Raw genomic sequence first — 15351 nt, 5'->3', positions numbered from 1 at the left:
CTCTGGCTAGGTTTATAAATGCCCTAGGGCAGATAGCCTAGTATGAACCTATGAACCTATGAATCACAATCACGTGTGAGATGCTGGAATATCATCACAGTCACATGTGAGACACTGGAGTATCATCACAGTCACATGTGAGATGCTGGAGTATCATCACAGTCACATGTGAGATGCTGGAGTACCATCACAGTCACATGTGAAATGCTGGAGTATGCTTTTAGGAGTGCATTATAGAACCCACTCACTTGATCACAAAACGTCAAGTCTGGAGAACAGCAGAGAAAGTTATAACTGGGAGCTAATGCTTATCCCTTAGGCTGAGGTTTGCTTCCTTTAATTTTCATCTGCATATGTCTCTGAGCAAGTCTTGTAATCAAAATGAGCTCCTAGTTATGTCTGTATAAAGCAGCAGTACTAAACCTAGTGGTTTTATCCTGTTAATAATTGATAACAATTACAGATGGTGCAACCTGTAGAGGACATCTGAATTAAGTGGACTGGATTTAATGTGTGTTATGGCTGTAAATGTTTTTTACATTCATCCCTTGCATCAGATTTCTGGGTTCCATAAATAGTGAAAAAAAAAAGGAAAAAATACCTAATGTTTAGAAAGAAGTAATGACAAATGGAAACTCATCTAATAACTGATGGTCTGATGATAACAGACTAACCTATGACTAAATATGATGTTAATATGTATTTGTCTCATTTAAATAAGAACTCACCTGTGCAATTCACCTGGGATGGCACACTGGTTAGTGCTACATCTTCAAACCTCCATGGCCACAGGTTTTACATGGCCTGTAAATCTTTTCTAGGTGCAATTTGTGTGTTTTCTCTAATAATAACCTGTGTTTTCACTAGGAATCCAGATATCCCAAAGTCATGTCACATACTATGATTACCTATTCTGGAATTGTTCCTAAGCTTGTACTAGAGATATTTTTTCAACTTGTAAAAGATGAAAGGCTAGCAGCATTTGCCCAGTTACTAAAGCAAAATAAATAAATGCCTAAATAAGATACAGTTTTTAAGACAAACTACAAAACTGCTACAGACAGATAACAGCATTGAAGACTTGTATTCACATTCTAAAATGGAATAAAACATTACATAGTTAAACAGAAATGAAATTTCATTTTAAACTGTATACTCAGGGATTTGCATTATTACCTTGCTGGCATGCATTGTTCAGGTACCAGAAGTATAACCGATACTTACCAGGGCTGAAAAGCATGTTGTCTATTGCACAGAAGCAGGGTGTAGTTACTTCAGTCTTGGCAGTGCTTGCTGACATACTTTCTTGTGCTGGTGTCCTTGAAGATGGCCACTGGGTTGATGTAAACTCTGATGCACCTGATACTGTAGTTGCACTAGGAGGAAGAGGCGTACCTGATGGAACAGACCTTGATGTTTCTCCAGGCAAACTTGTTAGTACTACAGGCTGTGTTGAAGTCTCTTCCCTTACAGAAGTGATGACAGATGTTACTACAGAAGATTGTGACACAGTCATAGAGGTTACAGGACTGCTTGTTTCTACAACTTCAGTTGACTGCTTGACTAAAGATGTGCTCAAAGGTGTATGAGATACTTGCTCAGTAACTGCAGAACTAGATGAAGCTGGCCTTCCTGTAGCGGGAAAAGTTTCTTGTACCACTGTTGATGGAGGCTGAGATGCTGATGTAAGTGCTGGTGTAGATTCAGATACAGCTGATAATGTAGTTTGAGAAGGAGGTGAAGGTGTACCTGATGGAGTAGATCTTGATGTCCCCCCAGGTAAACTAGTTAGTATTGAAAGCTCTGTTGAAGACTTTTCCCTAACAAAAGTGATGGCAGATGTTGCCAGAGAAGATAGCTGTGACACCACCAAAGAGGTTACAGGGCTACTTGTTTCTGCACCTTCAGTTGACTGCTTCACTAAAGATGTGCTCAAAGAAGTATGAGATACTTGCTCAGTAACAGCAGAACTAGATGAAGTGGGCCTTCCTGTACTGGGAGAAGTTTCTTGTACCACTGTTGATGGAGGCTGGGATGCTGAAGTAAGTGCTGGCACAGATTCAGATAGAGCTGATATTGTACTTTGAGAAGGAGGTGAAGGAGTACCTGATGGAGTAGATCTTGATGTCTTTCCAGGTAAACTAGTTATTACAGGAAGCTCTGTTGAAGACTCTTCACTAACAGAAGTGATGGCAGATGTTGCCAGAGAAGATAGCTGTGACACTGCCAAAGAGGTTACAGGGCTGCTTGTTTCTCTACCTTCAGTTGACTGTTTCAGTGAAGATGTGCTCAACGATGTATGAGATACTTGCTCAGTAACTGCAGAACTAGATGAAGCTGGCCTTCCTGTACTGGGAGAAGTTCCTTGTACCACTGTTGATGGAGGCTGGGATGCTGAAGTAAGTGCTGGTGTAGATTCAGATACAGCTGAAACTGTAGTTTGAGAATGAGGTGAAGGTGTACCAGTTGAAGTAGATCTTGATGTCCCTCCAGGTAAACTAGTTACTATTGGAAGCTCTGTTGAAGACTTTTCCCTAACAGAAGTGATGGCAGATGTGGCCAAAGAAGATAGCTGTGACACCACCAAAGAGGTTACAGGGCTACTTATTTCTACACCTTCAGTTGACTGCTTCACTAAAGATGTGCTCAAAGATGTATGAGATACTTGCTCAGTAATTGCAGAACTAGATGAAGCTGGCCTTCCTGTACTGGGAGAAGTTCCTTGTACCACTGTTGATGGAGGCTGGGATGCTGAAGTAAGTGCTGGTGTAGATTTTGATGCACCTGAAACTGTAGTTTGAGAAGGAGATGAATGTGTACCTGATGGAGTAGATCTTGATGTCACTCCAGGTAAACTAGTTACTATTGGAAGCTCTGTTGAAGACTTTTCCCTAACAGAAGTGATGATGGATGTTGCCAGAGAAGATTGTTGTGACGCCGCCAAAGAGGTTACAGGGCTACTTGTTTCTACGCCTTCAGTTGACTGCTTCACTAAAGATGTGCTAAAAGATGTATGAGATACTTGCTCAGTAACTGCAGAACTAGATGAAGCTGGCCTTCCTGTACTGGCAGAAGTTCCTTGTACCACTGTTGATGGAGGCTGAGATGCTGATATAAGTGCTTGGGTAGATTCAGATACAGCTGATACTGTAGTTTGAGAAGGAGGTGAAGGTGTACCTGATGGAGTAAATCTTGATGTCTTTCCAGGTAAACTAGTTACTGTTGAAAGCTCGGTTGAAGACTTTTCCCCAACAGAAGTAACGGAGGATGTTGCCAGAGAAGATTGCTGTGACACTGCCAAAGAGGTTAGAGGGCTACTTGTTTCTACACCTTCAGTTGACTGCTTCACTAAAGATGTACTCAAAGATGTATGAGATACCTGCTCAGTAACTGCAGAACTAGATGAAGTTGGCCTTCCTGTACTGGGAGAAGTTCCTTGTACCACTGTTGATGGAGGCTGAGATGCTGATGTAAATGCTGGTGTAGATTCAGATACAGCTGATACTGTAGTTTGAGAAGGAGGTGAAGGGGTACCTGATGGAGTAAATCTTGATGTCTTTCCAGGTAAACTAGTTACTATTGAAAGCTCTGTTGAAGACTTTTTGCTAACAGAAGTGATGGCAGATGTTGCCAGAGAAGATTGCTGTGACACCGCCAAAGAGGTTACAGGGCTACTTGTTTCTGCACCTTCAGTCGACTGCTTCACTAAAGATGTGCTCAAAGATGTATGAGATACTTGCTCAGTAACTGCAGAACTAGATGAAGCTGGCCTTCCTGTACTGGGAGAAGTTTCTTGCACCACTGTTGATGGAGGCTGAGATGCTGATGTAAGTGCTGGTGTAGATTCAGATACAGCTGATACTGTAGTTTGAGAAGGAGGTGAAGGTGTACCTGATGGTGTAGATCTTGATGTCCCTCCAGGTAAACTAGTTACTATTGGAAGCTCTGTTGAAGACTTTGCCCTAACAGAAGTGATGGCAGATGTTGCTAGAGAAGATAGCTGTGACACCGCCAAAGAGGTTACAAGGCTACTTGTTTCTACACCTTCAGTTGACTGCTTCACTAAAGATGTGCTCAAAGATGTATGAGAAACTTGCTCAGTAACTGCAGAACTAGATGAAGATGGCCTTCCTGTACTGGGAGAAGTTCCTTGAACCACTGTTGATGGAGGCTGGGATGCTGACGTAAGTGCTGGTGTAGATTCAGATACAGCTGATACTGTAGTTTGAGAAGAAGGTGAAGGTGTACCTGATGGAGTAGATTTTGATGTCCCCCCAGGTAAACTAGTTACTATTGAAAGCTCTGTTGAAGACTTTTCCCTAACAGAAGTGATGGCGGATGTTGCCAGAGAAGATTGCTGTGACACCGCCAAAGAGGTTACAGGGCTACTTGTTTCTGCACCTTCAGACTGCTTCACTAAAGATGTGCTCAAAGATGTATGAGATACTTGCTCAGTAACTGCAGAACTAGATGAAGCTGGTCTTCCTGTAGCGGGAGAAGTTTCTTGTACCACTGTTGATGGAGGCTGAGATGCAGATGTAAGTGCTGGTGTAGATTCAGATACAGCTGATACTGTAGTTTGAGAAGGAGGTGAAGGTGTACCTGATGGAGTAGATCTTGATGTCCCTCCAGGTAAACTAGTTACTATTGGAAGCTCTGTTGAAGACTTTTCCGTAACAGAAGTGATGGCAGATGTTGCTAGAGAAGATAGCTGTGACACCGCCAAAGAGGTTACAAGGCTACTTGTTTCTACACCTTCAGTTGACTGCTTCACTAAAGATGTGCTCAAAGATGTATGAGAAACTTGCTCAGTAACTGCAGAACTAGATGAAGATGGCCTTCCTGTACTGGGAGAAGTTCCTTGAACCACTGTTGATGGAGGCTGGGATGCTGACGTAAGTGCTGGTGTAGATTCAGATACAGCTGATACTGTAGTTTGTGAAGAAGGTGAAGGTGTACCTGATGGAGTAGATTTTGATGTCCCCCCAGGTAAACTAGTTACTATTGAAAGCTCTGTTGAAGACTTTTCCCTAACAGAAGTGATGGCGGATGTTGCCAGAGAAGATTGCTGTGACACCGCCAAAGAGGTTACAGGGTTACTTGTTTCTGCACCTTCAGTTGACTGCTTCACTAAAGATGTGCTCAAAGATGTATGAGATACTTGCTCAGTAACTGCAGAACTAGATGAAGCTGGCCTTCCTGTAGTGGGAGAAGTTTCTTGTACCACTGTTGATGGAGGCTGAGATGCTGATGTAAGTGTTTGTGTAGATTCAGATACAGCTGATACTGTAGTTTGAAAAGGAGGTGAAGGTGTACCTGATGGAGTAGATCTTGATGTCCCTCCAGGTAAACTAGTTACTACTGGAAGCTCTGTTGAAGACTTTTCCCTAACAGAAGTGATGGCAGATGTTGCCAGAGAAGATGGCTGTGACACCACCAAAGAGGTTACAGGGCTACTTGCCTCTACACCTTCAGTTGACTGCTTCACTAAAGATGTGCTCAAAGATGCATGAGATACTTGCTCAGTAACTGCAGAACTAGATGAAGCTGGCCTTCCTGTAGCGGGAGAAGTTTCTTGTACCACTGTTGATGGAGGCTGAGATGCTGATGTCAGTGCTGGTGTAGATTCAGATACAGCTGATATTGTAGTTTGAGAAGGAGGTGAAGGTGTACCTGATAGAGTAGATCTTGATGTCCCTCCAGGTAAACTAGTTACTATTGGAAGCTCTGTTGAAGACTTTTCCCTAACAGAAGTGATGGCAGATGTTGCTAGAGAAGATAGCTGTGACACTGCCAAAGAGGTTACAGGGCTACTTGTTTCTACACCTTCAGTTGACTGCTTCACTAAAGATGTGCTCAAAGATGTATGAGATACTTGCTCAGTAACTGCAGAAATAGATGAAGCTGGCCTTCCTGTACTGGGAGAAGTTCCTTGAACCACTGTTGATGGAGGCTGGGATGCTGATGTAAGTGCTGGTGTAGATTCAGATACAGCTGATACTGTAGTTTGAGAAGGAGGTGAAGGTGTACCTGATGGAGTAAATCTTGATGTCTTTCCAGGTAAACTAGTTACTATTGAAAGCTCTGTTGAAGACTTTTCCCTAACAGAAGTGATGGCGGATGTTGCCAGAGAAGATTGCTGTGACACCGCCAAAGAGGTTACAGGGCTACTTGTTTCTGCACCTTCAGACTGCTTCACTAAAGATGTGCTCAAAGATGTATGAGATACTTGCTCAGTAACTGCAGAACTAGATGAAGCTGGTCTTCCTGTAGCGGGAGAAGTTTCTTGTACCACTGTTGATGGAGGCTGAGATGCAGATGTAAGTGCTGGTGTAGATTCAGATACAGCTGATACTGTAGTTTGAGAAGGAGGTGAAGGTGTACCTGATGGAGTAGATCTTGATGTCCCTCCAGGTAAACTAGTTACTATTGGAAGCTCTGTTGAAGACTTTTCCCTAACAGAAGTGATGGCAGATGTTGCTAGAGAAGACAGCTGTGACACCGCCAAAGAGGTTACAGGGCTACTTGTTTCTACAACTTCAGTTGACTGCTTCACTAAAGATGTGCTCAAAGATGTATGAGATACTTGCTCAGTAACTGCAGAACTAGATGAAGCTGGCCTTCCTGTACTGGGAGAAGTTCCTTGAACCACTGTTGATGGAGTCTGGGATGCTGATGTAAGTGCTGGTGTAGATTCAGATACAGCTGATACTGTAGTTTGAGAAGGAGGTGAAGGTGTACCTGATGGAGTAGATCTTGATGTCCCCCCAGGTAAACTAGTTACTATTGAAAGCTTTGTTGAAGACTTTTCGCTAACAAAAGTGATGGCAGATGTTGCCAGAGAAGATAGCTGTGACACCACCAAAGAGGTTACAGGGCTACTTGTTTCTGCACCTTCAGTTGACTGCTTCACTAAAGATGTGCTCAAAGATGTATGAGATACTTGCTCAGTAACAGCAGAACTAGATGAAGTGGGCCTTCCTGTACTGGGAGAAGTTTCTTGTACCACTGTTGATCGAGGCTGGGATGCTGAAGTAAGTGCTGGGGTAGATTCAGATACTGCTGATACTGTAGTTTGAGAAGGAGGTGAAGGTGTACCTGATGGAGTAATTCTTGATGTCTTTCCAGGTAAACTAGTTACTATTGAAAGCTCTGTTGAAGACTTTTCCCTAACAGAAGTGATGGCGGATGTTGCCCGAGAAGATTGCTGTGACACTGCCAAAGAGGTTACAGGGCTACTTGTTTCTACACCTTCAGTTGACTGCTTCACTAAAGATGTGCTCAAAGATGTATAAGATACTTGCTCAGTAACTGCAGAACTAGATGCAGCTGGCGTTCCTGTAGCGGGAGAAGTTCCTTGTACCACTGTTGATGGAGGCTGTGATGCTAATGTAAGTGCTGGTGTAGATTCAGATACAGCTAATAATGTAGTTTGCGAAGGAGGTGAAGGTGTACCTGATGGAGTAGATCTTGATGTCCCTCCAGGTAAACTAGTTATTATTGGAAGCTCTGTTGAAGACTTTTCCCTAACAGAAGTGATGGCAGATGTTGCCAGAGAAGACAGCTGTGACACCGTCAAAGAGGTTACAGGGCTACTTGTTTGTACACTTTCAGTTGACTGCTTCTCTAAAGATGTACTCAAAGATGTATGAGATACTTGCTCAGTAATTGCAGAACTAGATGAAGCTGGCCTTCCTGTACTGGGAGAAGTTCCTTGTACCACTGTTGATGGAGGCTGAGATGCTGATATAAGTCCTGGTGTAGATTCAGATACAGCTGATACTGTAGTTTGAGAAGGAGGTGAAGGTGTACCTGATGGAGTAGATCTTGATGTCTTTCCAGGTAAACTAGTTACCATTGAAAGCTCTGTTGAAGACTTTTCCCAAACAGAAGTGATGGCAGATGTTGCCAGAGAAGATAGCTGTGACACTGCCAAAGAGGTTACAGGGCTACTTGTTTCTACGCCTTCAGTTGACTGCTTCACTAAAGATGTGCTCAAAGATGTATGAGATACTTGTTCAGTAGCTGATGAACTAATTGAAGCTGACATCTCTGTACTGGGAGAGGTTCCTTTTAACTCTGTTGATGGAGGCTGGGATGCTGAAGTAAATGTTGGTGTAGATTCAGATACAGCTGAAACTGTAGTTTGAAAAGGTGGTGAAGGGGTACCTGATGGAGTAGATCTCGATGTCTGTCCAGGTAAACTAGTTGTTATTGGAAGCTCTGTTGAAGACTTTTCCCTAACAGAAGTGATGGCAGATGTTGCCAGAGAAGATGGCTGTGACACCACCAAAGAGGTTACAGGGCTACTTGCTTCTACACCTTCAGTTGACTGCTTCACTAAAGATGTGCTCAAAGATGTATGAGATACTTGCTCAGTAACTGCAGAACTAGATGAAGCTGGCCTTCCTGTAGTGGGAGAAGTTTCTTGTACCACTGTTGATGGAGGCTGAGATGCTGATGTAAGTGCTGGTGTAGATTCAGATACAGCTGATAGTGTAGTTTGAGAAGGAGGTGAAGGTGTACCTGATGGAGTAGATCTTGATGTCCCTCCAGGTAAACTAGTTATTATCGGAAGCTCTGTTGAAGACTTTTCCCTAACAGAAGTGATGGCAGATGTTGCCAATGAAGATAGTTGTGACACCACCAAAGAGGTTACCGGGCTACTTGTTTCTACACCTTCAGTTGACTGCTTCACTAAAGATGTGCTCAAAGATGTATGAGATACTTGCTCAGTAACTGCAGAACTAGATGAAGCTGTCCTTCCTGTACTGGGAGAAGTTCCTTGTACCACTGTTGATGGAGGCTGGGATGCTGAAGTAAGTGCTGGTATAGATTCAGATGCACCTGAAACTGTTGTTTGAGAAGGAGGTGAAGGTGTACCTGATGGAGTAGATCTTGATGTCTCTCCAGGTAAACTAGTTACTATTGAATGCTCTGTTGAAGACTTTTCCCTAACAGAAGTGATGGCAGATGTTGCCAGAGAAGATAGCTGTGACACTGCCAAAGAGGTTATAGGGCTGCTTGTTTCTACAACTTCAGTTGACTGCTTCACTAAAGATGTACTCAAAGATGTATGAGATACTTGTTCAGTAGCTGATGAACTAGATGAAGCTGGCCTTTCTTTACTGGGAGAAGTTCCTTGTACCACTGTTGATGGAGGCTGAGATGCTGATGTAAGTGCTGGTGTAGATTCAGATACAGCTGATACTGTAGTTTGAGATGGAGGTGAAGGTGTACCTGATGGAGTAGATCTTGATGTCTTTCCAGGTAAACTAGTTATTATCGGAAGCTCTGTTGAAGACTTTTCCCTAACAGAAGTGATGGCAGATGTTGCCAGTGAAGATAGTTGTGACACCGCCAAAGAGGTTACCGGGCTACTTGTTTCTACACCTTCAGTTGACTGCTTCACTAAAGATGTGCTCAAAGATGTATGAGATACTTGCTCAGTAACTGCAGAACTAGATGAAGCTGGCCTTCCTGTACTGGGAGAAGTTCCTTGTACCACTGTTGATGGAGGCTGGGATGCTGAAGTAAGTGCTGGTATAGATTCAGATGCACCTGAAACTGTTGTTTGAGAAGGAGGTGAAGGTGTACCTGATGGAGTAGATCTTGATGTCTCTCCAGGTAAACTAGTTACTATTGAATGCTCTGTTGAAGACTTTTCCCTAACAGAAGTGATGGCAGATGTTGCCAGAGAAGATAGCTGTGACACTGCCAAAGAGGTTATGGGGCTGCTTGTTTCTACAACTTCAGTTGACTGCTTCACTAAAGATGTACTCAAAGATGTATGAGATACTTGTTCAGTAGCTGATGAACTAAATGAAGCTGGCATCTCTGTACTGGGAGAGGACCCTTGTAACTCTGTTGATGGAGGCTGGGATGCTGATGTAAGTGTTGGTGTAGATTCAGATACAGCTGAAACTGTAGTTTGAGAAGGTAGTGAAGGGGTACCTGATGGAGTAGATCTCGATGTCTGTCCTGGTAAACTAGTTACTATTGGAAGCTCTGTTGAAGACTTTTCCCTAACAGAAGTGATGGCAGATGTTTCCAGAGAAGATAGCTGTGACACTGCCAAAGAGGTTACTGGGATGCTTGATTCTACACCTTCAGTTGACTGCTTCACTAAAGATGTACTCAAAGATATATGAGATACTTGTTCAGTAGCTGACAAACTAGATGAAGCTGGCATCTCTGTACTGGGAGAGGTTCCTTGTAACTCTGTTGGTGGAGGCTGGGATGCTGATGTAAGTGTTGGTGTAGATTCAGATACAGCTGAAACTGTAGTTTGAGAAGGTGGTGAAGGGGTACCTGATGGAGTAGATCTCGATGTCTGTCCTGGTAAACTAGTTACTATTGGAAGCTCTGTTGAAGACTTTTCCCTAACAGAAGTGATGGCAGATGTTTCCAGAGAAGATAGCTGTGACACTGCCAAAGAGGTTACAGGGATGCTTGATTCTACACCTTCAGTTGACTGCTTCACTAAAGATGTACTCAAAGATGTATGAGATACTTGTTCAGTAGCTGACGAACTAGATGCAGCTGGCATCTCTGTACTGGTGGACGTTCCTTGTAACTCTGTTGGTGGAGGCTGGGATGCTGAAGTAAGTGCTGGTGTAGATTCAGATACAGCTGATACTGTAGTATGAGAAGGAGGTGAAAGTGTACCTGATGGAGTAGATCTTGATGTCCCTCCAGGTAAACTAGTTATTACTGGGGGCTGTGTTGAAGACTTTTCCATTACTGAAGTGATGGCAGATGTTTCCACAGAAGATGGATGTGAGACTGCTAAAGTGGTTATAGAGCTGCTTGTTTCTATACCTTCAGTTGACTGCTTGACTAAAGGTGTACTCAAGGATGTATGAGATATTTGTTCAGTAGCTGAAGGGCTAGATTGCATTGACAACTTTGTAGTGGGAGAGGTTCCTTGTACCACTGTTGACGGGGGCTGAGATGCTGATGCAACTGTTGGTGTAGACTCAGATACAAGTGATACTGTGGTTTGAGAAGGAAGTGAAGGTGTACCTGATGGAGTAGATCTTGATGTCACTCCAGGTAAACTAGTTATTATTGGAAGCTCTGTTGAAGATTTTTCCCTTACAGAAGTGATAGCAGATGTTACCAGAGAAGATAGCTGTGACACAGCCAAAGAGGTTACAAGGCTGCTTGTTTCTACACCTTCAGTTGACTGCTTCACTAAAGATGTACTAAAGGATGTATGAGATATTTGTTCAGTAGCTGCAGAACTAGTTGAAGTTGGCAACTCAGGACCAAGAGAAGTTCCTTGCACCTCTGTTGTTGGAGGCCGAGATGCTGATGTAAGTGTTTGTGTTGATTCAGGTAGAACTGAAACTGTTTTTGCTGAAGTAGGTGAATGTGTGCCTGACACTGGGCTTGATACTGATGTAAATGGAGTGGATGAGCGTATAGAAGAGGAGACAGTGGAAGATATTGGTGAAGCCGCATTTGATGATGTAGTCTTTGTCAGTTTTGTAGCTACACCTGTTGGTGTTCCTTCTGAGGAAGTCTGGACAGAACTCATTGCTGCTGTTGTTTTCAGTAATGGTACAGATATGACACCAGTTGTTACCTGAGTCTGCAGTGAAGTTTTGACTTTTTCTTCAGTGACAGCCATTGTTGGTAATGATGATGACTGTGAGGCAAATGATGAAGCAGGGGGTATAGTTTGCTTTGAAACTTCTGAGGATTGTATGACTGTTGGTGCTTTTGACAGTGAAGTAGAAATTTGCCCAGTAGTAGCAACTCTAGATGTGGACCCCTCTGCAGCAGGAGTAGTTTCTTGCACCAGTGTTGATGGTGGATTTGATACCGACATAAAAGATGGAGTTGATGGCTGTACTGCTGAGGTTTCTGCTGCTGTAGGAAGTGAAGACACTCTTGACTGTGTAGTTTTTGTTGATTCAGGAACTTGAGTTATAGGTGTTTCAGTTGTAGATGTATATGGAGAGCTAGCTTCAGAGGATGGTTTTGGTGTCTCTGTAGATACAGCTGTAGTCGTTAACTGAGATTGTGCTGAGGTCTTTACTTTTTCAGAAGTGACAGCAGATGTTATTAGTGGTGGTGACTCTGATCCTGCTAATGAAGATGTGAGGCTGCTTTGGGTAGATACCTCTGTAGGCTGTGGGACTTTAGATGGTGTTGACAATGAAGTAAATGTCTGCTCACTTGGTGCAGAACTAGATGGCAATGGACTTTCTGTAATGGGAATGCTTTCAGATAGCCTTTCTGTTTGTGGACTTGATAATGATGTTAGTGTGGGTTTGGCAGTTATAATCTGTCCTGTAGTTGCTGATACACTTGATTCTGTGACTTTACTTGCATATGTTTCAGGTGATGATACATATGGAAAGCTAGTTTCAGAGACAGCTTTTGTTGACTGTTCAGCTACCACTGTAGTTTTTGCATGAAGATGTGTTGTTGATGCAACAACAGAATGTGTTTTTTCAGTTGTGGCAGACAAGGATGACGGTACGATTTCTGTGCTGGCAGTGGTTTCTTTTGCAGCTGATGAAGGTGAGCTTGTTTCTGATGCAAGTGTTAGTGTGGATTCAGGTAATCTTTTAGTTGTAATGCCAGTAGACAATGGATATTCTGTCAATGGTGCTGTCTCTGAATAGTACATTGTGGGTTCTGTATCAGTAACTTCGGCAATCACATTAGATGTAGGTGTGAATGATGTCTCTAGTTCCCATGTCACTGGTGGCAAAGACTGTGGAACTGTGCTCACTACTGTTGTGTGAGGTGATGGTAAAGCTGTCAATGATGTTGTTTTTATAGCAGTAGATGACTGTTCCTTTGTTTCTGTTTTAGGGCCAATTGATGTTTCTGGGGCTGTTAGTTTTGTAAGTTCACTTTTAGTTGTTTCAGATGCAGCTGTGTATGCAGGTTTTGTTCCAGAAGTAGTTTTTGAAGAGTGTTCAGTTGGTGCTGTAGTTGTTAAAAGAGGATGTGTTGAAGTTTTGACCTTTTCTGGAGAGACAGCAGAAGTTATGGGTGAAGAAGACTGTGGTACTTTTGTAACTGTTGGGGGTCCACTTTGCTTAGTAACTTCTGAAGACATTGTGACTGATGGCACATTTGAAAATGAAGTAAACATTTGCTCTGCGGTTGCAGCACTAGATGGTGGGACCTCTCCAGTAGATGTACCTTCTGGCACTACTGTCGACAGTGGACTTGATACTGATGTCAAATATGGCATGGACATCTGTGTTATTGATGTTTCTGCTGACGATGACTCTGGAACTACAGAAAAAGTTGGGGAAATACTTTGCTTTGAAACTTCTGCAGTATGTGTGACTGATGACACAGTTGACAGAGTGGAATGAAGGCTTGCACTAGTTACAGAGCTAGACAATAATGGTATCAGGGTACTAACAGTAGATTCTGGTGTCACTGGTGGTGTTTTTTCTGATACTGATGTCAGTGTTGGCTTAGATCCAGATACAGCTGAAGCTGAATGTGAAATAGGAGTTGAAGGCACATTTGGTGTGCTTTTCAGCGATTTAGTAACTTCACTTGCAGGTGTTTTTTCACTAGAAGAAGAGGTTTGCTGTGATATAATAGTATAAGGCCAACTTGTTTGTTGACTAAATGAAGTTGATGTTTGAAATGGTTTCTGAGATGTTCCTAAAGGCAATGTTGAAGATATTGAAGGGGGTGTAGTTGAATAACAGGGCTGAAGACTGCAGCATGAAATTCGCATTTCATAATTATAGCAGACTGGTTGATACAGCTGGTCCTTGTTACGGCATATTAGCCCTACTGTTGTGTTGCAAGTTACTTTCTGCCCAACATATTCTAATGGTGTATTGGGAAAGGCTTGTGCTACACATTCAACATCTCTGGGAGAATCACAAACTGTAACCCCATTTTCCTTAATTTTTTCCAGTGTTTCAAAATCACCTTCTGTTTCCAATGTTGGATAATCAAAATCATACCAGTCTGACCATGTGCACACTTCTTTAACACAAGTACTTGTGAATGGCTGTGTTTCAACTGATGTTGTACTTGGAACACTACCTGTAAAAAAAAAAAAAGCATTTTATTATACTATATAGAAATCTGCTTGTGTGTGTGTGTGTGTGTGTGTGTGTGTGTGTGTGTGTGTGTGTGTGTGTGTGTGTGTGTGTGTGTGTGTGTGAGTGATAGCACCTGAAAGTAATTTACAAAATTTTTTTTTCAGTTCCATGAGTTAATTTAATTGCTAGAGTTGGTTTGTCATAACAACACTAAAAAGAGCTGTTTAATTTTACAGAAATTGTCAGACCTTTGTAAATATTGCTACATTCCCAGAAAGAGAATCTAATGACTAAAATTATTTTCACATTCCACAGGATTTTGCAGGTAAACTGTGTAATCTTCCCTGCAATATGATACGTGAATGACAGTTCTGTGGTATTCTATTCCTTTCATTTTTGCAATTTAAAACATCAGTTTAGAAAACTTTCCATAATCCTGTAGGGTCCATCTAACTATGTTATGTGTAACATAGTTTTAACTCATTAGGAAGAATGTCAACATATAAATGGGTGCTGATAGAATGTACTATTATTCCATTAATAATGGAAGCACTTTTTATGATGAATGGACCAGCATTCTATTAATAAGTCTGGCCTTGTTATAATGATTACACAAATAGGTATGTGCATATGACTGCACATTTATAATATGCTCGATAATCAGGTCATGGTAGCATGTGAAGGGCTGTGCTTATTAAACTGTCCATGCCTCTCAACTGTACAGATTTTCACAGAATGTCCAGATTTTTGCCTCATATTTCTGGTCTGTTCCTTATAAAACTTGTGATTTTTCTGGATTTTTCTGGCAAATCAGCGAGGAATGAATTCATTAAACGATGACAGTCATTTGAGTTTCAGACTTCACATCCTTCATAAAATGCATGGTAACATAAGACCTTTTATTTTTTCACCTTTCTAAGTTTACAAGAGCAATATTTAAAATTTGTCCCTATTTTTAAGGCTTTGTCTCCCTGTTAATTTTGGTTTTGCCCAGATTGTTTGTGCTAAGAGGTTGAGAGCTATGCTGTTGGCATAAATGGGGAAATGTTGAGACTATGTGGCTGATTCTGTGTATCCGTAAATGTGCATTAGAGGGATCACTCATTGTGAAGCAGCTCTGATGTCTTAGTGCAAGAATAAATATACTTGTTGTAGTGGACTGAGTATGTGGTAAGGCAGCCCCTACATGATTTATCACTGTTTTAGACTTTGGTCAGGTGGTTTGTGGCTATGAGTTTGTGCATTTTTGGCTGTCCTGTCATTCTGGAGTCTTGCACTAATGTGTGCTCTCTTTGAAAAAATCGATAGTTCA

General features: G+C 42.1%; 1 protein-coding gene across 1 annotated transcript in view; it reads right to left on the bottom strand.

Moving 5' to 3' along the window:
• LOC122791633 (mucin-2-like) overlaps positions 1–15351 on the bottom strand; it is a 116654-nt gene that overhangs the window by 41697 nt on the left and 59606 nt on the right. Inside the window, exon 30 of the mRNA XM_044059446.1 lies at positions 1225–14040. Within this exon, the coding sequence (XP_043915381.1) occupies positions 1225–14040 (12816 nt within the window). The remainder of the gene's footprint in view (positions 1–1224; positions 14041–15351) is intronic.

This window comes from Protopterus annectens, chromosome 17.part0, assembly GCF_019279795.1.
Source record: "Protopterus annectens isolate FY-2018-M chromosome 17.part0, PAN1.0, whole genome shotgun sequence".
In the NCBI taxonomy this organism is placed as follows: domain Eukaryota; kingdom Metazoa; phylum Chordata; order Ceratodontiformes; family Protopteridae; genus Protopterus; species Protopterus annectens.
The sequence above is the reverse complement of the archived record's forward strand: the minus strand, read 5'-3'. Positions and strand labels throughout refer to the sequence as shown.